General features: G+C 46.0%; 1 protein-coding gene and 1 pseudogene across 6 annotated transcripts in view; one reads left to right on the top strand and one right to left on the bottom strand.

Annotated features, from left to right (window-relative positions):
- Positions 1 to 27,402, bottom strand: part of ERI3 (ERI1 exoribonuclease family member 3) — a 127,145-nt gene that overhangs the window by 59,515 nt on the left and 40,228 nt on the right. For all 5 annotated transcript variants that reach the window (XM_080921929.1, XM_080921926.1, XM_080921928.1 and 2 more), the window contains 2 exons: positions 26,354 to 26,445; positions 3,054 to 3,126 (listed from right to left, as the gene is read on the bottom strand). In XM_080921929.1, coding sequence (XP_080778055.1) covers positions 3,054 to 3,126; positions 26,354 to 26,445 — 165 coding nt within the window. The remainder of the gene's footprint in view (positions 1 to 3,053; positions 3,127 to 26,353; positions 26,446 to 27,402) is intronic.
- Positions 10,198 to 21,857, top strand: LOC308424908 (homeobox protein Crxos-like; annotated as a pseudogene). Its single transcript has 3 exons — positions 10,198 to 10,267; positions 11,256 to 11,322; positions 21,482 to 21,857. The product of its transcript is annotated as a homeobox protein Crxos-like (transcript).

Here is a 27,402-nt window from a genome sequence, read left to right as displayed (position 1 = left end):
GAACAATGAACAAGAGGCAGAAATTCTGTCTTACTAGCTTCTATAAAAACAGCAGGCTTCGCTTTACCTCAGAGCCTCACCATATGCTGCTTCCTAAGCTTGGCCATTTCTTCCTTCAATCTATAATTTAGATAACCTTCCTCAGACTCTACCTCAATAAATTCAATTCTTTCTTGTATGATCTACAACTTTGAATTGTTCTGAACATGTTATTGAACAGAACTCATCTCTGTTCTATTCCTAGAACCTAACAGAGTACCTGGCACACAGACGGTACTCCAGAATGTGTGCTTATGGATGAGATTATATATTATATCTTTGTGCTTTGTGGATATATGTATATAAATACATTTATGTCTATACATATTTTCAAGCATTTCTGCAGATGATTGGTTATGTGAATATACATGTACACATGTGTGTTCCCCTTATTCCCTAGTGATATCTATATTTTCCTGGAAAGAGCTGGGCGCAGGACTTCAAGTTTTCCTTAGATTGACAGTTCAATAAAAATCTAAGCTCATTCAACAACATCCCAAATGTCAGCCAACAGTGTCTTTTGCCACTGCTAAGGTGAAGTAGGTAGAGGTAGAGATGTCAAACATGGCTGTTAAAAAGTTACTCTTTTTGAGGCAGCCCACAGTTTCTAAAGAGAGGAGAGCAGAGCTGAAAAGGCAGTATTTCAGTTCTTCTCAGATTAGAGGCCTTAGTAACATAGTCACACACCTGGAACACAATGTAGCTGGGAACTAGAGAGAAAACCTTGTTTTTCTCAGGCCTGTATGGACTACAGAAGAAAACATGGGGTCAACTGGGAATAGAGTCCTCAGTTTCCCTTTACACCCATTTCTTCCTTCCATATCTTGGCATTACAGTGGAGAAATGATTGAAGAGTCTCAAGATGGCCTGAAGCACCAAAGTGACCCTAGTGTTACCATATGGGTCAGCTGCTCTTCTGCCTAGGAACCTAAAGGCAGAGAGCTACCACATACCAAAAAGTCTAGTGAACTTCAGAGTAATTGTTCATGGTCAGTGCCTGCCTCGCCTGGCCGGGCATTCACATTGCATTTGTTGAGACCAGCAAGCAGACTCAGATAAGCTCTGACAGCTGGCATACTCTTTTCCTGGACAGCATGTCTATCTACACAGGCATGCCTAGTTCCATTCAGGAGGGTCTTTATGAAGCTAGGTCTCAATGAGAAGGTGGCCAGCAAATATACATACTCTGAGTCTAGCTGAGCTCAGTCCAGCTACTGAGGACATAGGCAAGAACAAGGCTCTGTCTCTCTACTCCAGATGGACCTATTTCCAACGGAGTTAACTGATATCCCAAGTGCAGGGAGCCTCACAGCAAGAGAAGCTAAGCAGAAGTGATATCTGAACTGCCTCTTCAAGGGGCAGACATACATATGCCTGATAATGATGACGACAAGGGGGCACTCCACATAGGGAGTCAGCCAGATCAAGGCTCAAAGGCAGGACAGAGCCAAGCTTCTTCCATCAAAGATGAGAAGTAATGTCAAGAGTGCAAAGAATACATACCAGGGAAAAGCAAGACAAAACATGGAAAACAAGTCCAAGGTCATCTCAGTATGGAGCAGATACTTATAAAATTAGTTGCCCCACTATTCTTTCATGTTAGCTTCATCTAAATATACCAAAAACAGTCTGCTCTTTCTGCCTCCAAGCCAGTGTCCTCCCTGCATACCTACTTCTTTAAATACCCAGTGTGACACCACTATCTTCACAGTACCTATTGTGACCCCTCCGTAGCCTCCCCTTTCAAAGACTATAGCTGTGGTCTCCCTTCTTCTAGATTCCTAGGATCACTAAGCTGACTGGTAGTGTCAAGTAGACCCAGAGGTTACTCCAGGGTTATTTTTCTCTATCTTTCTTCTAATAACCTGGGCCTCCTGGAGTATAACTCCCCTAAAGCAAGGCAGTAAGAAGTCATTCCTATATTATCTCTTCTGTTTATCTAGGAACCACAGAATAATGCCAGGAAAGGATGGTTTTCTGAGTGACTCAATCTATCAGTGAACTACCCTAGCTATGAAAGGTCCTTCGGAGGCCCACAATCCCAGGCTAACTCTCTAGGTCTACAATGCTGTATTAGTGCCAAGATCCTCCTTCATGCTCCAAGGGTTCTAGCTTCCACATGTCCTCCCCTACATAAACAAGGCTCTGCTAGGGTCAGGAGAAACCAAAATCATCTTAGGCAACCTCTTTTCCTAACTAGAGGCACAGAACCACATTCATGAGTACATATATAAACTGCTGTAGCAGGTGCTTCTAATGCTAAGGACCTGTTCCCCAATTGGTTCTTGATCAATCAATAAAGATGCCAGGAGCCAATTGCTGGGTAGAAGGAAAGAGTCAGGACTTCTGGGTCCCTGCAGGAGGCCAAGGGAAGCAGAAAGAAGAAAGGGAGATTTCGCCATGCTTCAAAGGGAGAAAAGGTCACCAGCAATGAGAGATCTTACACGGAGTGGCCATAGGCTGCTTCTCCAGGCGGGAGATCAGAAACTCAACCAAGTGGAGGGTAATTTTGGGTTGCTGATCAGAAGGTAACTGAACAACTAACTAGAGTTAAGGGTAGATTTAGGGTGCTGATCTGGGAGTGAAAAGATGATCGGGAGATATCCAAGGAAGGCTTAGAAGAGCCCAGCAATTGAGCCAATAAGGTAGGTTGAAAAATAAGCTAGTGTGTGTGCTTAAAGCAAGGCAGCAAGAACTACACGCAACAGACTGCCTTCTGAAAGGCTCAACTAGGACTATACTACTCCTACTGACAACGAAGCTCAGCCCAGAGATTCAAAAGAAAAAAAAAATCCCTATGTATGTTTGGAAGACACCAATAGTACTCCACCCAGCAGCAGCCTGACCCCCAGGCAACTCCCTACTCCCCGGAAATATCAATGGTTCAGTGCATATTGTCCAGGGAAGAGAAAGAGGGATACTGAGAAAAGAAACAAAAAGACACAAGAGTTAGAAGAGGAGAAGTGTGCAAAGGACAGGAGAACCAAAGGCCCTAGGCAGAGCTCAGATGGTACCTTTTTTAGATTAATCCACTGCTTGAAGTAATCCGCCACTGGCAAGCCTAAATAATGGCATTGGCCTGGAAGCCTACAAGAAAGAGAAGAGAGAACAAGTTAGAAACACACATGTCCCAAATGTAGAGTTTTAAACTACAAAGGGAAAAAAAAAAAGTCTACAGAACAGAGACCACAAAGACCAACAAATCAGCAGGGGGCCCACCTAAGAAAGATATCCCACCTCCAGCACTAGGGATACTGGACTTAGAGCCGTGAGTTTCAAGAAATATTACATAGAATAACATCAGCTGTTACTATTTCCTAATTTGCAAATTAAATTGTGTAACTGTCCTAAAACTGATCCTGTGAGGTAGGTACTGTTGTCTATTGTGGTCTCCCTGAGTCCCTCACTGGCATTTTAGACTTTTTAAAAAATATGTATGAGTGTTGTACTTCTATATATGTCTTTATACCACATGTGTGGAGAGAATCAGATCCCCTAGAACTAGAGTTACAGATGATTGTGAGCTGCCATATGGATGCTGTGTCCTCTGCAAGATCAACAAGTGCTCTTAACCACTGAAATATCCCTCTAACCCCTTTTTGTTTGCTTGCTTATTTGAGATAGGATCTTACTAAATAGTCCTGACTGGCCTGAAACTCGCCATATATACACCACGCTGGCCTCAAACTCAGAGATCTATCTGCTTCTGCTCAATGCAGGGATAAAAGATGCATGCCTCAACAACCAGCTCCTTTGGTTATTTGCTTTGTTTTGTTTTTGAGACAGGGTCCAATGTAGCCCTCTTGACTCTACCTCCAAAAATTGGAATTAGAAACTTGTGCTATACATTTTGTTTTAGGCAGTGTTGGGGGGGGGGGGGGTCAGACCCAGAGTATCAGTCATTCTAGGTAAGCACTCTACCAATGATATCATTCCCAGTCCTCCAGAAGAGCAGCAAATACAGAGTCTGAGGTATGTGTCAGTAACAGAAAACTGACTAATGACTAATAAGAATGAAGAGTGTGTCTTCAGAAATTACAGAAAACATTAAATGAAACATGGTAGTTCATGCCTTTATCCCCAGCACTTGAGGGACAGGTGAATCTCTGAGTTTGAGCCAGCCTGATCTACAAATCAAGTACCAGGACAGCCAGGGCTACATAACAAAGAGATCCTGCCTCAAACAAACAAATAGACCAACAAAGAACAGAAGTTACAGATAAGATCTCACTTCTTCCTTGTAGAACCTTGCTAAGATCCAAGAGCTCAGAAAGCTTTCCACCTGCTAGCCAGGCCCTTGAATCCTTGCATGGTTCCTTCTAAGAAGGCACTTGACCACTTCATGGGTCAAGACTCTCTCACCTCAGCAGCCCTTTTCATGATAGCAAGCACCTGGGATCACATGTGCCCCTTTTGATTCCTCTACCTATTCCTTGTAGTCAGCTTTCAATGTAAAATGTCACCGAGTGGCTAAACAAGGTGAGAGGTGAGAGGACCCAATGAAGGACCCGAGTGACCTTGGTAAGAGGAGTGTGACTGTCAGCAGATCAGATAAGGAAGAACAGAAGGAAGAGCCACTGAGAGACAAGGGCATGGAGAACACAGTATAGACTCCTTAGGAACTTGGGCTGTGAGAATGAAACTGAAATGACAAGTTCACCTCACAAAGTTGAAGGGAAATCCACCCTTCCCTTTACCACCCTTCAAATACCTGACAGATAATAACCGGAAACTGACCTCCGGGTTTCAGGAAGTAAACTAAGGATTCACTTTACAAGATACATGTCTTTCTTTTTCTTTTGAGACTGGTCTCTCTACACAGCTTTTCTATCCTGGAACTCACTCTGTAGACTAGGCTGGCCTTGAACCTACAGAGATCCACTTGCCTCTGCCTTCTGAGTGCTGAAACTAAAGCATGCACCATCACACCCAGCTATGACATCTTTCTTGAAAGGCAGGCTTCTTACAAGTAGGTGGCTTAGGAACACTACCTATAACTTGCCAGTGTTGTGAAAGGGAATTTCTGGCTGATGCCAAAAGTATGAAGGAGCTTCCAGAGATAGTAAGCCCACATAGGGCCAAGAACCAAGGATCTGAAACCTTGGGTAAAACAAGGCTTCTTAAATTAAGTCACCTAAGGGGGGAAAAAAAGATAACTGAACTTTCTGAATCATATTAATTTCCTTCTCTCTCTTTGATGTTCCTTATCCTGTGTCTTAGAAACTTACTGCTAAGTTCAGTATTTCAGAAAAATCACACTGAGTTCTGGGTGTAAAGAGGCCACCAGAAGTAAGAGGAACACAGGAGGCTGGTTAGAAAAGGGCAGGCAGCCCCTGTCTTATTTTCCTGTAGCCAACTTCAGTCACCTCCTGATGACTTTACTTGGCATTAGGTCAGGAGTCCTATTGGTTCTGGCTAGCTGTTGAGAAAAAGGGATTTCCTTTTCTGTTGGATTCCAGTGATACATGACAACTATAGACATTACCCCTGGTTAGAAAGGGTCTCCCTTAGTGGGATCCTGCCTGCTTCTCTCTACCACAGAAGTTACAGTGAGAACAACAAGAAAGGAAGATCATCTAAACAGTCATTCAAATCTGAACATTCCCAGCAGGAATCCTGAGTGCCTCTCTTATGGTCTATATCTGACTGAAGTATGAAGGGGAAGATACCAATCTTATTCAGGAGCTTGATGCATGAAAATTTGCAGATTCAAGAAGAATAGGGTTGCTGAGTGCTCCTCTGAATGTTCCAGCCCTTTGTCTCCAGCATATACAGCAGAGCCCAAACTCATCTTCATGGGAGGCAGAGCCAGAGCTAGAACTTGAACATCCAGGTGTCTCACAGGAAGATAGCTATACATCTCTATCACATAATCCTACCTCAGAATAGAACACACAAGGAGGGTTAGAGTGGTCATCATCGCTTATACAAATGAGAAAACAGTTTCAGTAAAGAAAAAGGATTTGCTCAATCAGGCAACAAGCCAAGAATAGAACTAGAAATACTCTGGGGCTTCTGAACAGCATGTACCAATTGCACATATTCAACTGGAGACCTTGACTCATCCCAGGGAAGGCAAAGCTGGGAAGCTGGCAGAGGTAGGTAGGATGGAGTTTACTGCTCAAGGTTGTTTTTTTTGCTTTCTTTTACTCAATATTCTTAGGCATCTAAGGCTAAGGTCGGCAGGTACCAGTAGATACATGGTTCCACTACTGGGCAAAGAAAAGGGCAAAGGTTCCTGACACAAAGGGTAAAAATGCTGAATTTCTACCAGATATTGATCCTAAGGAAAAGAGCCACTGGCAGTGGGCCCTGAACTAGCCTGCGGGCATAAACGTGCAGGCAAGTTTATGGTGCCCAGGTCTCCATGCAGCTGGATTCACTGGGCACAAAACTCCCCAACTGCCCAAACATCATCTGGTCATGCTTATTACTGTTGCCCAATGAAATTTTATGCACCAAGTCCACAGGTGTGATTTCCCCTTCTTTATGAGGGGTCGGAATGACATCACTGATGGCCAATAGAAAAAACCCAATTATGTCCAGGCAATAAAAAGGAATGGGACTTTTTTCCCCTACCAAATCAAAACTTCCTTCAGTTTCATGAATACAAGGGGCTCCTTTTAAGGACACCCCTCACCCCCACACATGCATAGCAGTCCTGCCTATAGGCTCTAAAGCAAGGTACAAGATCACTCTTCAAATGGTATGAGCCTAGAGGCAGAAGGCATGTGCCCTACTTTGTTATTTACCATGGTCTTGCTCTTATCACATTGGTCCTTCAAGTCATCTGAATGGAACCTTAAACCTATTATTGGATGTTTCCCAGGATCCCTGCTTCTCATTGGCAGAAGTTAGAGAAGATGAGGTACTTCTTAAGTTTCCAGCTGATCTTTCAAATAACAAAAAGAGAGCTTCTATTTGGAAAGAGGAGAACAATCTGGGAGGACAGGGCAGTTAGAAAATGTCTTTCCCCACAGACAGACAACAAAGCAAGGGGAGCCCCACCTTCCCCACCTTCCCCACCTTCCCCACGCCAGTCCACATTCAGGCCTACCACCTGCAACTGAAATGCTCTGGTTTGGCCCAGACAGCCTTGATAGCAAGCAGGTGTGGCAAGCTTGGCGTCAGCCAAAGCAGGGGAGTAGCTCATTAAGGGAGCTCCTAAACCCACCCCTTGCTAATGGGTATGGCCAAAGTGGAACCACTGTAAGTAGGAGCTCAACTTTGAAGATAAGTGAACAGAGGATGGGGCCTGCTGCTAGGTTTGAGTCAAGGAGGCGATGGACGTTTGACAGAGTCTAAAAGGCAGGTCAAACAAGAGAGCAGACACCCGTGCTGATAATGGTTGTAGACATTATTCCTTAAATGCTTTTCACTCTTCAAATTTTAACTAATAAACCCACCTAGCAGGTGAAACTTAAAAGAGGAGGGGACTAGCAGGCTAAAGTCATCATCTACTCCTGTCTGCCTCACAGGAGAGGCCATGGTACCTGGATCTCAGAGCGACCTGAACTGTCAGTCCCGGTGGCCAACAGCACTGAAATGTATACTCATTGGTCATGTGTAGAAACCACTGTGTTCCTCGGACATGTAGGCAAGAAAGGCCTCAAATCATCAGTGGACCATGAAGGCAGAGAGGCCCAGCCATCAAACGAATTGGGTCAGGAGAGCCACAGCAAAGACCCTGCAAAAAGACACCTCTGAGGTACACACAGCTTGTTTCCATGCAGCATGTTGTCACCACCTGTCCTCTGTTTCAGAACTGCTGAGTCTGAAAGTCTCACACCCCTTGAGCCCAGTCTTGTGTATCACCTAGTCAGAGTGCCACAGTCTACGTGGCATAAGTCTGTACCCAGCATAAGCCAGTCAAACCAATCCAGGCAGCACTTAGCTGGGGACGTGGCTCTTTGTCTCTCCTGCTTCCATTCCCCACCCAGAGGAGATAAACAGAGCTCGAGTGATGAACAGCCCAGCCCGCCTTTCACGATCACTTTTCCTCGAGTTGAGGATAGTGGCTAGTGATGGATGGGCTGGAATTTGGTTATCAGGAAGGGCTGTCAGCCAGAGGTGCCCATCTCCTCCCCCACTACGCAGGGCATCATTACACTGTGGCACAGAGGTAAAATATGACCAAGGGGAGGGAAGGAAGAAAGAGGGGAAGGCTGGGCTTATACACGGAGCAAATTGAGCAACAATGAGAGCAGGCATGAGGCTGGAACGTTAGTTATCTGCCTGTGACACCTTTTATCTCTGCACAAATTGGTCCTTCCTCCCCCACTACATCCTCTTATACAAACAGAGGCAGACACAATGTGTCACCAGTGCAATAGCACAGCAATTTAACCCGAATTAGTAAGGGGGTCAACTAGGAAATAGGGGTTTCTCATTTCAACAGGTTCCTTGTCTCAACTCTGAACCACCACATCATAGAAAGGAGGGTGGAGAAAAAGCAGATTCATAATTGAATTCATTCAATTAGCCACTGCTGATGTATAAAAAATTAACGCTCAAGCCTCTAAATACTTACCAAAGCTAGTTATCTTCCTTTCCCCTTGTGATATGCCATGTAAGAAGACAACACGGGCCTGCCCCAACCAGGCCTAGCACTCAGGAATAGGAATCAGCAAGAACAGGGAACAAAGAAAAGTCACCCTAGCCAGAAACTGAGGGCTAGAAGCCTATAAGACAGGGTGAAGAGAGTGCTAGATGTAGGAACCAGCGGGAACTACAGGATTACAGGTGCTGATAACATTAAAAGTGGCGCTTGACAGCTCAAGAACACACTTATGATCCAGAAATGATGGCACACACCTTTAAATCTCAGTATTCAGGAGACGGAGGCAGTTGGACCTCTGAATTCAAGTCAGAGTGAGATACAGCAGGACAGCCAGGCACTACACAGGGCTGCCCTGTCTTGAAAGACAGACAAAAATCAAACAACACATGTCTATAAACCTCCTACCATCACCACAAAAAAAACAAAACAAAACAAAACAAAACAAAAAAAAACCACACCCTCTTGGTCCATTTCAACTCCATTGAAAGTTATACAGTATATTTTATGAGTAACCCCTCTCACAGACCAGCCCATCACGTCTTGAATAGCTGCACTTTTGCCAATGACAAGACTCGGTGAGGAAACACTGTTCCTCGGTGACCTCCAGCATGGTGGGACCTGGTGCTGGAAAGGCCCTCAATGGGTAGGCAGTGCATCACACCCCCATCCACCCCAGTCCTGCTTTATGGCTCTACTGCACTAATGTAGAACTTATCAAGTGCTCCTCATCCTTGAGCAAGCAACACCACCTCCATTACCTACTCTACAAGACTTAAAGGAAAACAAACTTTGAAAATGGGTTCAGAGGAGATATTTGGCTAGATCAGCATACATTGATCCTGCAAAGGTTTGTGAAGATGCCTCTAGGCCAGATGAGGCTAGGTAAGGAAAAATACCAGAAAAGTGAGCTACAGGTAAATGGCAAAAGGAGAAATCCAAGAATCACTCAGTAGCTTCAAAAATGGATTGAGGGGAGGAGTTACAGATACAGAAGGAACCTAGGGATTCCTCGTTCAAGTTTAAAGACAAAACACACAAGTACCAGGTACAAAAGCCAAGAGTCCCCTGCCCCCTCTAGACACAGAGTAGGATCCTTAGCTGACCACGATACAGTTTATGAGCACTGTTGAAACCCAAATCATGATCAAATTAGAAGCTACACAAACCTGGTTCCTATATTCAGAGGTCCCCAGGTTTGCCTGAAATATAACCACAGCATAAACATAAGAATCTAAAAGCAACTGCTGAAGAAGAGCCTCCTTGTTCCTGGTAATGGAGAGGGGGCAACACCCTGTGGCACTTGGAGAGACTCAGTTCCAATTCCCTGTTCAACAAGGGAATTGCACTGTCCCTCCACTGTTCTCCGACAACCCACAGCCCTGGGAGAATGAACTCCTGATTTATCAGCCCAGTTTGCCCCTACACTTGCTCCCATCCTCTGGGGTATCTGCAGGTTATAACTCCAACCACAGGCTTCAGAAAGATGATACACTTGCTGGAGCCTGCAAAGGGTCAGGAGAGAGTACTGTTTGAAATACCAGCATGACAGCTGGCTCCTTGTCTGTCTCCTCCTTCCCAACCCCCTCCCCAAACTTGTCATGGTACAAGAAGTCTATAAGCAGCCATCAGATTTAAATATCAGTGTGCGCGAAGCAGCAGCACGAGAGGGTGAGGGAGCGGGAAGCAGACAGTGAACGCCTCTGTCGCCACTGCTGTCAGTGAGCACTAATGAATTTCACCACCAGCAGCCATGCTGCAGCTGGGGTGTGGGGGTGACATGAAGGGTGGGGGGTTTTCTTGGGAGAACTCTGTCAATACTAAAACATCTTTTCCCAAAGCCTTGGTAAAATATGTTATTGAGGAACTGAGAACTATGGCCCACCTAGAACACCTAGAACTTAAAGGGGGAGGGGACTTGGGGGTGGGGTGGAGCAAATCCTAATGTCCTCTAAAACAGGAAGGGACATACAAGTTTGGGGCTGGAGAGAGCCATCTAAGCTCCCATTAGACGAGTGACTTCTGGCAGGTCTCACATCCAGACTTATCTCAGAAGCCTTGGGCTATTCAATTGGGAGGACAAGCTGAGTCTTCCTGGCCATCTTATTGCTGCCCTACTTCATAGCATCTGCAAGGAGGCCCTAAGTCAACATGTTACAGACCTGGGGAAGATGGGGTGAGAAAAGCACCACAACAGTTCTGCACAAAGTACTTTCCACAGATGCCAGGGGACACAGGTGACGGTTACCAAGTCCCAAAGAAGTTGTGAGTGCTTCTGAGACTTTCCAAAGATCCTCAGCAACAGATCCACAACCTGAATTCAGGTCTATTCGCTGTCTCCTGTGTCTCCTCTACTGCCAGACCCTGCCCTTCTCACTCTTTCCCACTGGTATACATGCTTCTCTGGCATGGCACAGTCCACAGCTGCCATATAGTATTAGGCTGGGCTATAGGCCAGGGTGAACCCAGCCAGGAAGAGAAAGCTGTGGGACTGAGCCAGGCCATCACCTGGGAGTTGCCACAGCTCAGAGGGCATGGATGCAGTGGAAGCCTTCCCTTGGGTGCCCTTTGCACAACTCTGATCAACAGTGTCTGATCTGGCAGCGACCTGCTGTGCAGGGGGCAGATGACATTTAATTTCCTCTTGGTTTCCCTACAGTACAGACGAAAGGCCGTCACCTGCGTCTGAGTCTGGCAGCACAGCTGGAACTGTTCCCAGACATGCTGTTAGGGAGAGTTCCCAAACAGAACCAGAATGCAGGCGGGTGCACTGGGATGCCCCTTAGACTATGCTGCTAGTTTTCCCAAGGAAAGTCAGCCTTAAATCCCTAGGGCCAAACCATTGTTTAAAAGCTCTAAAGGAGCTATATGTAGAATATTTCCTATTTCTGGCTTTTTTTATAAGACAAATTTATTATTTTATGTGTATTAGTGTTTGCTGTGTGTGTGTGTGTGTGTGTGTGTGTGTGTGTGTGTGTGTATACATATATATAAACACACACATACATACCCCAGATGCATGCAGTGCTTGAGGAGAACAGAAGGAAGTATCAGATGCTCTGGGACTGGAGTTACAGATGGTTGTGACCCTCCATGTGGGTGCTAGGAACTGAACCCAGGTCCTCTAGAAAAACAGCCAGTGTTCTTAACTAATGAGACATCTTTCCAGGTCAACTAACTTATATTGTTATGGGTATGAGTGTTTTGCTTGCATTTATGTTGCATGTATGTTGCATGTATGTCAGATACCCTACGACTGGAGTTATAGAAGACTATGAGCCATCATGTGTATACTAGGAATCAAAACCAATGGAAGAGTAGTAGTGTTCTCAACTGTTTCAGCTCTTTCAGCTCCTAGCTTTTACAGCCCACCTACTGACTACCTCTCCTGCAATTCCTCCCCCTCAGAGCCCACAGGAAGCACATAAATGTTAGAAACACCCTGTGGGAAAGTGTAGCATGAACCTCTCTGGGGCTACAAATGTCCTGAAAATCCTATCACTATGCCTTCCAGTGCCTGTCGGCAAACATTAAGATAAGTACCTCTCAGTGTCCATCCCGTGGCACAGTGTTCACTTGTGTAGGAAGCACTGGAGCTGCTACCGAGACCTGGACAGAGCCCCTTAACACACAGACTATCAGGTAGGAGGGTAGAGAAAGGAGGCTGAGCACCAGATAGGAAGGAAGCTTCTAGGGTACTCTGGCAGTGATTGGCTATTTTATTTTTGGATAGGGAAACCTGGAGCTAGCAGCTTAAGCTGCCTCTAAGATGCCCAACACATCCTAGCATGGTTTCCACCTGGCCTGTAGCCATACCAATCTTATGTCTGAACTATGTTTGTAGGCCTACAATTCCCCCTGTAGTCCGGTCTCTGCTCCCATATAAGTGCACAAGAACTTTAACCTCTGGCTGGTCCTCTCTGCCCTGATTCCAGCTCTCCTGATTATTCCAAGACATGCAAGCACATAGGCTAGAGTCCTGCTCCTGGCACAATAGCTCTAGAACAAGCTTAGGGGGTTTCAAAGTGTATTCTAGGAAGTTTCAGACCTAGGAAAGAATAGGGCTGTGCCCCAGCTGTAGCCAGTACAGCTCAGCCTAATATTCTCTTACTGTAAAAAGAGTTCACCACTAAAAATTACAGCCAATTATGCCCCCATACAGTGCTTCTTTGTTTTGTCTTGTATTTTCAGTCTACCTTGTCCTGTAATTAGCTCTGATCACTTGGTGCTCCCACAGTCCCCTGCACACAACTTACTTGGCCCACTTCTGACTGCCTATGTCTTCCTTAACACCTTCCATGGCAGCTTCCTCCAGTACTGCTTAGGGGAGAAGCACTACAGTGGAAGGAACTGACATTTACAGCAAAGTCCTGGTGGATGTGGATATACCCGGGGCACACTTGCAACTATGATCCATCTATCTAAAACCGACACCCAAAGAACCAGACAAATTGCTTTTGACCAATCTTTGAGCCAAATGTAGCATATTACTACAGGAAACACCACTCCCTAGATGTTTCCAATTCTTGTATGTAGGAATGTTGAGGACACAAAATAATACCCCTGTCAAAGGTCTGCCCCTGTCTAGGCAGCATCAGAGGGAGTCATGAGTCTGGTTACAGTCAGAGTCGACAGTTCTGGCTACAGATACTGAAAATGGGTGAAGGTTCTTGGCACCAACCACCAAGCACACTGCCTGAAACTCCTTCAGCCAGTTTGCAAGGGGTAGAGAAGGAAGCCAGGGATGGTGTCCTTCTGGCTAAAGCCACTTGTTAACAGGCCCTGGATTCCTTTATCTCTAGGGAAAGGAAGGTAGCAATGAGCACTGCCCCCTCCTATGCCTCCCAGCAGGGCCAGGGAGGACAGCCATTAGTGTGTACCTCAGCAGACAATGGGGAGGAGAAGTCTCCAGAGCAAAGGACAACTGCAGCAATTAGAATGCAGGGAGGTTCAGAAGCTATTTAACTGGGTGACCCCTGAGGTCGCTGCATCTGACTCCCATCCCTGGATAAATATTGTATGAGAGGGGAGGGGGCGAGCAACGGAGCTGAGTCGTTGCAGCTCCTCTATCCCCTCCTTTCCCACCCGATGTGCTGCCTCCAGCCACACGCAACAGGAACATTATTTACAGCCCTGACAGTCAGAGCAATCACTCTGCTAACCAAGAGGGAATGGACAAAGTCGACTTACCAAAAATTGACTATGGCAATTGAAGAAAAAACCAGGGCTGGTGGGGGGCAGGGGGAGCTGAGCTAACACAAGACACAAGGCTTCCCTCATCCTCTGGGCCCTGCTAGAGCAGGTATTACCACCCTTAAACCTGAAGCACGGCAGGTGAGCAGGTCTGGAGTAGCAGAATGAGTTAGAGAAATGGGGCACCCTTTCACCTCTCATCATTACCCAGGTGACCTTGGCAAAGACAGAGCTCTGGCCATCTGCCCAAAGGAATCTAGACCAGCCACAAGCCACCAGCAAACCCAGCTGGCCCTTAGCTGACCTGACAGGCAAAGGCCAACAACAGGCAGTAAGTAAGATACAGAAAGCAGAGGCCAGGGGGTGGGGGAGGCCAGGAGAGCCAGAATGCAGGCTGCGGCTCGGCCCCCTCTGCTGCTCCTCCAGTCCTGCTCTAATGCACCCTGACATGCCTCTGAAGACAGAGAGCTGTTTGCAGTCACCACCGTGATTTGTTAGTAATTATTTCCATGGTGTCACATTGCTGTCACTCTGTTAACAAAGAGACAGGCTGCCTCGGGCTGCCTGCAAGAAAGAATCGCAGAGAAAAAGGCCTGTCAGACTCCTGGGATTCTCTGGGTTGGCTGGCTTTCTTCCCCAAACCAACATTCTCGAAGGCTTTGGAAGAATCAGTTTTACAGAACTATGAAGTCTGAGCTGTGTGTCACCCTTTAGCCAGGGACACTGAGAATTGATCCTACCCACTCACAGCCGCCCTTCCCGAACCTCTACAAAGCTAAGCTCCACAGTCCACAAATCATTCAGGCACAGGCCACCATGCCAAATGAAACACAAAGCTTCCTGGCCTTCAACTTCCAAACTCCATGCTCCTTGACTCTCCCTGCCTCACAGCTGAGTCTGCCCTGCCCTTTGCAGGTACTGTTAGAAGCCTGACAAAAGAAACCTCATTTAGACCAACTGATGCAGCCACCTTTCAGCATGGGTAGGGTAGGGTATGGAAGAACAGGATTACTGAGAATCTTCCCTTTACAAATCCAGCAATTGCATTCAAAAGCAAGGCTGCTCAGGAGCCACGCCCTTCTAGCCCCCAGAAGCCAGAGCCTCTGAGAGAAAAGACTGCAAGTTGACCTGCTTTTCTTTCCTAGGGCCTGGATCTGTTCAGCATCTTCCAGGGAGAACTGGTGGTTTGCTTTTAGTACAAAATAATGTTACCATGACCATGACTGGGAATTAGAGGAACAGATTGGAAAGCACTGACAAAACAGAGGTCACACACCTTTGCAAGCACAGAAATCTGAAGATTTCCCTCCTCACAGAAGGAATCAGGCTTCAGGATAGTGGAAGGGAAACACCAATACTGAGAAATTCAATGCCACATAGTAGTAGCAGAGGTGGCATCATGAACAGAAAAGGAAAAGGGCTCTAAGATCGTCAGAAGCCCTGTCAAAAAGCCACTGCCACCCAGCTCCTGCAGACCCTCACTAGACAGAAGAACCAGGACAGGACCAAGATTTGTTTGGCATGAGAGTTTAAATTGCAGACAGAAGGCCAGTTACATACCACAGAATACATACTCAATGAAGGTAGGTTGTTTGAGAAGGCCTTGGTTTTCTCTTTACTACTATGTCCTCAATTCCTAAAACAGTACAGGGCAAAGAGTGGGTACTTAACTATCTACTGAAAGAAGAAACAAGTGAACCAGAATGCCTCAAGGGCTTCTTCCATGGGCCCAGGGTCAGTTGTGTCCCTAGAAAGAAGGAAGACCAGTGTGGACACCAGAACAGAGATGTAAGGCTGCAAGGCTGACACACTGAAAATGGGTTTTAAAGAATGACAGGATTGAAAGAAGTCGATAGGCATAGGGGTATTTCTATATCAAAATAAACACTCATATACTCATTCAGCAAACACATGCTAAATACCTAAAGGAGGCAGATGCTCTAAAGAGGAAAAAATAACAGTGTACTACAGCAAAACAGTGAAAACAGAAAGGCCAAACTCATCTATAACTACATGAATTATCTGTTCTTATAGTATGCAAAATAAATCAAACATAGAAGAGTATATTTTGACTTCGCCAAGTGGTAGTGGCGGCACCCACCCTTTATCCCAACACTCAGGAACCAGAGGCAAGGTGGATCTCAGAGTTCAAGGCCAACCCACTCTACAAGCAAGTTCCAAGATAATCAGAGCTACACAGAGAAACCCTGTTTTGGAAAAACAAAAAAGCAAACAACAAACAAACCAGAAGAGTACATTTTTCATGACTTAATTTCTATGAGGGTCGAGAATAATATCCTAAATAATCTAAGTCAAAACAATGGTTAACTGGTAGGGGTAGGTATTACTAACTGGGGAAGAGGCACAGAGGGACATTCTGAGACAACAGAAATTTTATTTGGGATGATGGTGACACAGGTGTATACTTGTATACAAATGTATCATGTTAAAATGGTATTCATATTTACATACTTCATTATACCTATATGCCTTGATATGCGGTGAGGGGATACCAGGGATTGAACCTAGGTTTTCCGGCATGCTAAGCAAGTGAACTACATACCCAGTCCTCTATTTACTCTTCAACATGAGGTTTCAAGTGACATGAAGTTTTAACATGAGGTTGCCGGGGTTGGTCTTGAACTGTTCTGTAGCCCACCCAGGTAAGCCTTGACCTTGCAACTTTCTGACTTTAACCTCCTAATCTGATGGGACTTTAGGCCTGGGCTACAAAGTCTGTGGGGTCCTATCATGTTTGTTTGTTTGTTTGTTTGTTTGTTTGGGATCAAAAACAAACCCAAAAATTGGTATTCAAGAGTCACAAAAATAATAGGCAAGGCTTTAAAATACCACACACGAAAGAAAGTATTAATATTTTCCAAGCGCACTGGTAGTTCCTTTTACTCAAGAGACAGGCTCCTCCAGTCTTCACTCTAACAGAGAACATACAGACTTTCAAATATATTAAGACTCAAGATTTAAAATGTTCCACACACAGAGGAGTGGGCCCATACCTCACCCTAGGGGTGGTAGCTGAAAGAGAGGTTGCAATCCATGTCAGGTGAACTCAAAGAGGACAGACAGACCAAATGGCCCAGCCATGCCCCAGATAGTTCTTAGGCCCTCTAAAGCACCCTGTCTGTCACACTCTACCATAAAAATAAGCCAGATTTCCAGAATCTGCTCTAGAGCCACAGACAAAGGACCCAACTGCCTTTCTGACAATCCAGACACAGAGACTAGCTGGACTATCCCAAGTCTGGGCTAAAAGGAAGGTCTCAGAGGTTCCAGGTCTGCTGCCCCCAAGAGGAAGTACTAAGGATGCTCACAGATGGTCCTAGGAGAGCTCTACATATCAAGCCCTAGGGGCAGAATCTAGGCAGCAACATTTGCTTCTAGACCATTTTTTAAAAAGTAAAGAACCATCCAATCACCAATTCTGCATCAGGTCAATGAGGCGACTACTACTTTCAATATCTTTATCTTTAATCCATTTTAGCTGGGCAAAACTTCCATACAAGGGTTCTGTAATCAATACAGTGAGGTAAACCCTCCGCACCTTCCCAGGGGTGAGACAATGAGATTGTCAATGGAGTTTCACTGTCACCCAAGCCAAAGTACCCAGAAAGGAGCAGGAAAAGCTGACAGACAACAGAGCTTGTCTTCCAGGGTCCCTCCACCCATGAAGTCTTTCCAAGGCAGACTACTGCCCCAGTGAAAGGTTCCAAGGGAAGGTGGCATTGTAAGAGGCCTATTAACCTGCAGCTCTAGAACCTCATGAAGAATGCAAAAGGAGCAAAGACTGGGAACCAGGAGCTGTGCTGGCTGCATTTCAGATAATCCCTTTAATGCTGGTTCTAGGCCCAAGAACCCACAGGAGGGGCCTTCAGCCTTCAGATGTTTCTTAGTAGGCCAGCTTCAGGGGTGTCTGTGCTCACAGGAGTCGGGGGGGGGGAGTACCTCTTACTCCTCCAAGCCCAAGAACTCTCAGCCCAAGAAGCTGTCAGGCTAACGAGGCTACCTCACCACCACTCCATCTGAGCGTGGCAGGCTGCACCGCACGACTGGCTTCAGGTGGCTCTTCTTTAATTAATGGCATCCCAGGCACTGCAGGGAGCTTCACCCCACAATGAATGGCCCTCTCTCATTAGAGGCAGGCCTGCCATGATGTATTCAGGGTGAGGGCCAGGATTCATTTCCCTGTCTGTGGTTGGCGATGGGAGGGAGAAAGAGGCAGCAGGGAGATTTATATCGAGTGACTTGGATTAGCTGCAGCTGAAACATGACCCCATCAACTCAAGCTGCCTTCTTGGGGCTAACCCAATGTACCCTCTGAAGACAAGAGTGCTCTTGGGAAACTGAAGGGAGGGCAGGAGGTCTGGCTGCCATTCTCTCTGACACTCTCTGAACTTAGACTCTAACTTGAAGGTCCAGAATTCCTATGCAACCTCTGGGACACCCTCTCCCCTGCCCCCACACATTGCATGTTCTTGGGAGCCCACACTGACTGGAAACAATCTTTCCCATCAAAAGCTCTGTCATGACTGGGAAGCACTAGCACCCTATGAAAAGGATGGAGGCTCTACCCTACTGATTTCAGTTGACTCTTCTGACTTTTATAGTAAGCAAAGATCCTTACATCAAGAAAAAGAGGCTGTAACATGGCTTGCCTCTTAACTATTGTCTGAAGTGGACCCAGGGATATTGTACAACAGTGCATCTCAGACATCAGACAAGCTGTCACTAGAAAAAAGCAGGCATGAATTTGTCACAAAATATGTGGACAGTTGTCACTTCACTATGGTGATCTACTGGGCTGAGTCCCATTTCCAGTGTGGAAAGATTTTGGACAACTCTGTTCTTAGCAAGCATCTATCTTTGCGTGCTGAGTCAGCTTACTGGTCCAGCAACTCTATTCTTTCCTTCCTTCCACTTCTCCCATCTTGTACCATCTTACAGGGTCACAGAAGACTGAGTGGGAGAACTGTGCCCTCTAGGCAAAAGGGAAGCATTTGGGCTTTGAGCTGTTTCTGTTCACAGAACTGTTACACTTTTAACTGTACTCTGCTTGCTTGTACCTGGTAGGATCTAGAATCTAGGTGACGGCAGCTGCACAACACACAGTCCTGTCCGCTGCTTACAAAAATCCCAGTAAACTCGACTTTCAGTTCTACTTGTACACAGAAAAACAACATACTTCAAAACTCATGTCCTTTCCACTATATGCCCTTAGAATGCCAATTCACTAGGTGTGCTGGAAGGAGGACCTTCACATGAACTTGTGAGCGAATCCAAAGGCTGCTTTGCAGGCCTGCTGTAACCCTAGGAGAGCCAGGACAGGTATCCATCATCTGTACACATACTCAGTGCCTATCAGCCATGTTTCTCTCTGGTCCACGAAGTGAGTATTCATATACCCTTGCTTCCCTACTCAGAAAGAGATGTAACAGTTCCGCTTTGCTAAGCACTATTTGGCAATGTGTCTAAATACATGCAAACTTAATTAGTTCAGGAGGGGAACCCAAGTGCTTGCAGTGACAGATAAAAGTAACAGGGAATGAGACAAGTCAGGACTGGCAGGGAGCTCTTACTCAGGCCTGTTCCCCCAGCAGGCTGCTAATCAAAGGAGATGCAGCTCAGAGCTGGGCATTAGCTGGCACTCTCTTGGCCAACGGGTAAGGCTCATAAGCTCAGGGGCATGATGAGATGCCCTTTGTGCTTCCAAACATAAACATGAGACTCAGGTGTCCAAAGTGGTACTGGCTATAGGCTCCTTATAACTGATCCGAGGAGCCAGGTAGAGTGGCACACCTGGAATTCCGGGATCACAAGACCAGCTTCAGCTACAACACTGAGACTCTATCTTAAACTAAAAGCAACACAACAAAACACCGATCATTCATGAAAATCACAGAGGATTCACTTATTTGTGGCCTTGCAAGAAAGCTCTCCAGCAGTGCCAAATCATGTCCTCCACATCCTGGACAACCATACCTTCATTCCAAAATGGACATGAAAGTCTACAGCTCTAAGACCAGACAAGATAATAATAGCTCAGGCTCTGACCCTCAGGCAAACAATAGACAAGGAAGATGGGTGTTCCTACTGATCATAAAACAAGGGCTAAAACAGATGGTCAACAGCTATCATCCAATGTATGGTTCTAGGACCAGAGGCCTACCTTCAAATCCCTGCTCTGTCAACAAACAGGTTGTATGTCCTTGACAGATTACTTATCTCTTTGAGCCTTAGTTTCTCAACTCATTTTTAAAACTTTTGAAAAAGTGTTACAAAAAAAAAAAAAAAAAAAGATTTCAGGATAGTAAGATGGCTGAGCAAGTAAAGGCTCTTGTTTCAATTCCTTACTGAGTTCAATTCCCAGTGTCGTCCTCTGACTTTCTTGTTCCATGGCAGAACATAAACATACTTTTTAAAAATAACTTAATATAAATAATAACTTTTAAAAATAACTGATCGGACTATCCTGAGACCTAAATGACTCTGTGTAAGCAGCACAAAAGCTTGCTGGGGAGTGCTCTATAAGCAATGGCTGTTTACTCTCTGCTTTTAAGCCTTTCAGGAGGCCAAGCCTCCAGTCCCAGAGGAGCAAACCTCTCAGATACAGTACTTCTCATGTGCCTAGGAACAAGCTCCTTGTTCCAGATCCAGACTGACTCAACACTCCATCTTTCAGGGCAGAAATTTTCCATGGCCACCCAGCTGCCCTTTGTTTAACAAACTACTGGCCTATGTGGCCTGTTGGCATAGTTTAGTGACCAACAATGTATTTAGCAAACATGAGGTCTTAGAACGGTCCCCAGCACTATCACCATCCCAAAAATTCTAAAATTTACTAAGCAACTACTACACATCAAGCTTTGTCTGAGGATTACAATAGTGTTCACAATCTATAGAAAAGGAACAGATGAGCTTCGAGTTTCTTTTATCACAGACAAGCTGCAATAAATTCCCATGAAGGAATGAGTAAGCAGGCCCCAGGAACATGGAATGGGAGGGTGTGCAGTACTGAGGGAAGGACACAAGAGCCTCCATGGCCCAAAAGTATAGACTAGACCTTGAGAACAAGGCTGCCTTGACAGGATGAGGCAGGAGTTGACTTGGCTAGAGTCAGCGCCTAGGAGAACAGATCACCTGGGGAAACCTCTGGTCAGAGTGGTCAACAGGATTTGGAGATTAACTGGTTGTGACAAAGAGTGGTTCTCAGATTTCTGACAAGGTAGCTGAGTGATGGTACCAGGCATTACAGGAGGGTGTGTGGAAATGAAGACAAGGGCAGAGGAGATACAGGAAGCACCTGGGTACAAAGCTTGGCTTTTGAGCAGGTGATGGAGAACTTGTCTCTGGAGGATCATGTTAGCTGTGATCTCTCTTGGGAAAAAAAGACTAGGATGAAGGAAAATGAAAGATAGGACAGGGATAAAAGCAACACCAATATTTTAGAAACACAAGCACTATGGAGCATTCTTCAAATCCCAGCACTCCAGAGGCAGAGATCTCTTTGAGTTCAAGATTAGCTTAGTCTGCGTAGCAAGCTCTAGAATAGCCAGATACATATTCATATACACATACACATGTATATATACATGCATGTACATATATATATATATATATATATATATACTTACACATATACAACTGTATCAAAAACAAATATCAGAATCACACCTGAAGTGAGCTACAGACAAAATGGAGGCATTTCCATTGTTCTCTGACCTCCTACACCCTGGGTCCCCTTGACCAGAGGTACGATTGGGATCAGCTTTGGGAGCTGGAACAACACTTCAAGATGGAACCATACCCGGACTTCAAGGCTCAAAAGGTCATGGCCACCAGACTCAAACTAAAGGAGTAACAAGTTGAGACTTGGTTCATTCAGCGATTCCTGGAGCAGGAGATGCACCCTCTCTTGGCCAGGCTGCAGCAGACTGCCCAGGATGATACCTCTTCTTCCCACAAAGCCCTCTGCTGCCAGACACCAAGCTGGAAGTGCAGGCTCATTCCCACCAATCCCCCTGAGTCCTCAACCAACTGTAAGCACAGTTGCTGATCCTTCTTCCCCATGAAGCCACTCCAACATGTAGCACACAAACTGCTTCCCCCAACTCCCTTCCCTTTCAGACTCCTGACTGTACCAAACTCACCAAATTGGTGGATGCATGCAAGAAACCTCAGGATCCATATTTGAATACCCGGGTGCCAGAACAGATGGCATTGGACAGAAACAGTATAACAGATGCTGAGTCTCCAACTGGGCCTCCACTAGAACCCGCAGGGCCACACCCCACAGAGGTTCATCTCTGGCTGAAGCCTGTGGTTCCAGTTCTTCTAACAGCCTCCCCTCAAAGATGGTATACTTCAGGCTAGCTATCAACTCAGTATGGAGCACAGTATGACACTGACTTCTTGCCTCCTTTTCCCAAGGCATGATTACAGACTTAGATATACCGCCAGAACAACCATTTTCCCTAAGATTAACTCTAACATTGCTAGCTTTTTTCCTTGTGACCTAGATCATTGTATTTGATCTTAATCATGAGTATTTTACTTGTTTTTTGTTTATTTTTGGTCTATTGCAGCTTCTGAGCCACCTGCTTAGGGATTTAAATCTGGGAGTGGCTCACTGATAAAATGAAACTGTTGATGTATAAAATTGGTGGGTTTTTTGTTTTTGTTTTTTTTAAATCACCAAGACTTAGGAAAAACTAAGGAAAGAATGAGCTGCAAAAGTGACTAAGGGGGAGGAGTCAAAGAATCAGAAGACAGTTTGACTTGATTGGCTTTACTGAATGAGCATGGAAGACCCAGGCTGAGCCACAGCCAGCACCTCTAGCTCAGTGCTCTCATGCAGGCCTCGCATCGCTTCACCTCAAAGCTAACAGCCTTACTCTTCAACCTGACTTCAGCCCAGTGCACACTCCATACCCAGCACTGAGCAAGAGCACAGTGAGCAAAGCCATTCCAATCTTCAGACTTTCTTAACCTTCCAGTTCTAGGCCCAGCCTGCAGCATGCAAGCAAAGGGTATGGCATGCACACCCCAGAAATCATGTAGCCAACTAAAGACCAGTGCCAGCCCTGCCCTCACCTGTAGCATGAGGGTCCCCTGAACCAACTGAGCAGGCCATAGCCTCTCTTTTACTCAAGACAGTGAGTGCTCAATTATCCAAAAAGGGCCTTTTTGCAAATTGTACTGAGGGCCTATGCCTCCCTCCAGTTAGCCTTGCCCCCGCCCCAGTCTTGCTTCTGTCCTTTGTCCCATCTTCTAGAGCAAAAGCCCACCTGGAAAGCATCTAGTGTACCTCTCAGGCACACGCTGTTCAGTGGGAAAGCTTGGAGCTACAGATCACAGGCTAGAACTCAAGTTCTTCAAATGGCCACCTGTACAGGCCTCAGGTCTCACCATCTACCTGCCCTCCACCCCAAGGATGCACACACCCCAACTGGCCAAGCAGAGGAACAAGAATTCCCTTAGGGAATGTCAAGGAACAACAGGTAAAGATGAGGAAAGGACAATCAAGGAGAAACAGGGAGCTAAACCCTATTAAGTATCTTTTCTATAAAAAGTATAGAAGAATATTAAAGCCGAGTGGTGGTAGTGGTGGTGGTGGCATACACCTTTAATTCCAGAACTCGGGAAGCAGAAGCAGAAGCAGGCGGATCTCTTAGTTTGAAGCCAGCCTGGTCTACAGAGTGAGTTCCAGGACAGCCAAGGCAACACAGAGAAACTGTGTCTCAAAACAACAACAACAGAAGGAAGAGGAAGAGAAGAAAATTAAATGGCCACTAAACTAAAACTAACATTAATAGTACCTGAGACTACAGCCTCAAGCAAGCCCTACAAATCTGGAGTATCAACTCATCCACCTCTGAAGAAAGATGGACACAAAACAATTTTGTCATGACAAGAGCATATTTCTTTGCTGCAGTGGGGTTTCTCCTGCCACTTCAGTTCCCATTTCTCAGTGCTGCACTAATCAGGGTTTTTCCAACAACCGTGATGTGAACAGCTTGGGGGCTGGAGGAAGAACAGCAAGGAGAAGGAGCGGGACTCCCGAAATGAGAGCATTTGCTGAATTCCTTAGACTTAGTTAACTCTGGAAATGCATGTCAGAATACAAAGTCAGCCACATACTAACAAGTTATGAGTGTCAATTTAACACACCCTTGTCAGCCACAGCAGCAGCTTTTGCCAGGCGCACAGTACAGCTGAGAGCCACTGACAGCCGCTACCAAGGTTCCAGAACACCAGTAAGCAGTGCACGGTCACGCCACACTACTTCCCTCCTCTCTCTGGCTGCTTTTATTTTGTTACACATTTAATTAAGAGCTTTCCCAGCAGTTATGTGCAGTATGCTTCCTAAAGGCAGTGAAAGGCCCTCCTCCCCCACCCTGTTACCTAGCAGCAGCTGCCTCTGGTACACCTTTCTCCAGAGCCCTTACTTCTTCACCAAACTCAAATCATCGCAGTGTTAGAATTCCTTTCTGTTTAGTTGAATCTTTATCTCTGTGAGTCCCAAAGTAGTCTCCTTTGTTTTGTTTGGTGTTTAGAAAAGAGAGACATCGCCTCCTACCAGAGACAGTGGTTAGTACACACTTGAATTCTGCAACCCAATCTAAACACTGTTTCTCATGAAGACACAGAATGGCAGTGCAGCACAGGCCAGAAGACGCTTGAACAGAGTACAGTGCTCCTTAAAACTGCCCTTCCATCTCATAGACAGCTCCAAATAAAGGAAGCCCAGCAGCACAGTGGCTAGTCCCATGCACATCAAGTTCTCTGATACATGCATGTACACACAATTCACAAGTGACAGCCGAAGGCTCAGAAGCATCAGCACTGGGAGAACCAAGACACCAGTGAGAAACGCACTGGAAGGGCAGGAGTCTGGGAAAGGCTACCTGGAGGAGCTGGGACCTGGACCAGGTCAAAGCATCTTCTATTTGGGAACAGTTTCTCCTGGGCTGAAAAGCCCCCATATAAGGCTCTCTAGGCTTCAAAGCTTACTTAGGAAACACAATGAGAACAGCCTTCCTAGATTAGAGATGTAGCTCAGTTGGTAAAGTGCTTGAGTACCATGCACAAAGTCCTGGATTCAATCACCAGCACCACATATACCAGGTGTGGTGGAACACTCCTACAATCCCAGCGATTGAAAAGTAGAGGCAGGAAGAAGATCAGAAGTCATCATACATAGTGAGTTCAAGGCCAGCCTGGGTTAGTAATATCTCAGGCCCTGTCTCACAGAAAGGAATACCCTTGCCCTCTCACCTTCACCATTGATACTTCTAATTCGCACCTGCTTCCAAACTTCCAGACCCAACCCATAGAGCTGCCCTGTCAGGTGGGAGCACAGAGACCCCTCTGGAGCAAGCTTATTGATATGCAGCTAGTCTGTGTGCACAGTATATGGGGCATGTGAATGCTGTGTGCTCATGTGTTCTACAGATCATTCTTCCTGAATCTCCCACAGAGCTGAAGTCCAACACTGGCCTGACACCCAAATGGAAGTCTAAGCTCACCTCGATGACCAGGGTCTAAAAACATACAAGGGACAAGGGAACCTGGTGAGAAGATAACACCTGACTTGAGAGCAACAGTCACCATAGTATATACCTCGTCCTCACCAACACTCACCTTCTGTGCAAGCTCGTGTGCACACACACACCGCAGGGGGGGGGGATGCTTGCTACTGCTTCAGTCACAAAGAACACAGTGGTATTGATTCCATCACTCCTCAGCAAACAGTGCCCCCACCTCCTTTAGTCCCTGGGGGCTGTCTGAAGCCAGGTATCCATGAGGACAGACAAGAAGCACAAGTGTCAACCCAGCAAAGAAACCTGTTCCGCCTTCCACAACCAAACAGGACCAGTAGACAAAGGAGAAGAAGCAATGGGGACAAAGGGTAAGAGAGGAGGAGGGTGACTTGGGCAACTTCCCAGAAGCAGCCCTCTGTCATCAGCCACCAGGCTCTCAGCTGATAACCAGGGTCTCACATGCCAGATAATAGGGCAACATAGTAACAACTAAGAGAAAGGACCCTGGAGCCAACTGCTGAGTCTGAATCCTGGCTGTGTGGCCCTGGGAAATTTATTTAACTTCTCTGTGCCTTAATTTCATTAGTTATAAAATAGAAATAAGAACAGTACTTACTTCACAGGATTAGTGAAATTCTTAGAGAACTCTGAATATACACTATGTACTCCGTTTAAAAGAGTTTTTTTTTTCCTTTAAGACTTTCTTCTAATGGCTTCCTCCTGGGTCAGTAACATGCCAGCCAGCAATATGAAGAGCTGCTGTGAGCAGCAAGACTTGTCAAAGGCAGGAAGGGTTAACAACAGCAGTCCTAGCAGGGCCCCTAACTTGTCCCCGCCCTGTTCCAGAGATGCCTAGAAGCCACAGCTCCCAGCTTTCCTCTACCTCTGGTGGTCTCAAAGACCCAAGGACCCCTGCTGCCCAACAGTCGTGAATGCTTAAGCCCTAAAAGGCAATGCCTGGTCCCTTAGATGCCAAGCCCTGAAGCAAAGAATCCCTCTGCATACTCACATGACTTTCAAGTCCCAGTCTCCACAGGTAACAAAGATTGACTTGACGTTTGGATCTAAGAGGCCTTCCTTCGCCATCCACTCATCGACCCTCTGGAAAGTACACAAGAACAAGTGAGATCGTCCTTTTCCCTGAGCCCAAGAACAGCACAACGGTGACACACAGCTAGGCAGCTTGTAAGCAGAGCATGAGGAATGGTAATCTCTCCCAGGCATGCTCTGCTTCGCACTGTACTCTCAGCCTTGGCTGGGGACTACAGAGGTTCTTGAAGAATGATCCCTTTGGGGATGATCTCTCTGGAGAGATACCATAGTCTGTGTGTGATGAGAGAAAAAGCTCCTCTACCTGTCTCTGTGTGACAGCCCTGACCGTGATCCAAACCGGCAATCCCAACACCCTTCTGTGACCTAACTGTCTCTTTCTTTGGCTGTCACACAAGGGCAGAGCCCAAGGCAGACACAGGCGGTCCTGAGCCCTAAGAACAGGGCAGAAGGAAGCTGAGAACAGAAGCTTACCTGCTGCCTTGTTCACACCTGTGCCTCTTCACACTTACAGGAAGTGTTTGCTTACTGTGTTTATGAACCTAGTTCTTCATCAAGTAAAGACTAAACTCATTTCCCTTCAAAGGAGCTCGCACAGATGGGCTAGAGACCCTCCTAGCAGAGAGGCATCCCTGCTTGATCTAGTTGCTCAAAGCTTTACAAACCAGCTACAAACCAGCTCAAGGATTCAAATTCAGCAGAGCATTCTGAGGACTGAGCTCAAGTGCTACACAGGGAAAGAAGCCATTCCTAAATACCTAAGTCCTTCTCTCCTTGCCTCCAGATGGGTTTTATGTTTGCACTTACAGTGGAGTACAAACACGGACATTGGTATATAACAAGAGAATTATCATAAAGAATTCATGAAGCACTGCCTATTTTTCAGAAGATCCCAGGCACAGGGAAGGAGGGCAGCCAATCAGACCATGGCTTCCACTTGCATAGGAGGATTATTTTTTAAGTCTCTATCATACAGTAGTTAGAAACAAGGAATTAAAAGTAAGACAC

The sequence above is a fragment of the Micromys minutus genome (genome assembly GCF_963924665.1).
Source record: "Micromys minutus genome assembly, chromosome: 9".
In the NCBI taxonomy this organism is placed as follows: domain Eukaryota; kingdom Metazoa; phylum Chordata; class Mammalia; order Rodentia; family Muridae; genus Micromys; species Micromys minutus.
This window is presented reverse-complemented; position numbering and strand designations above follow the sequence as displayed.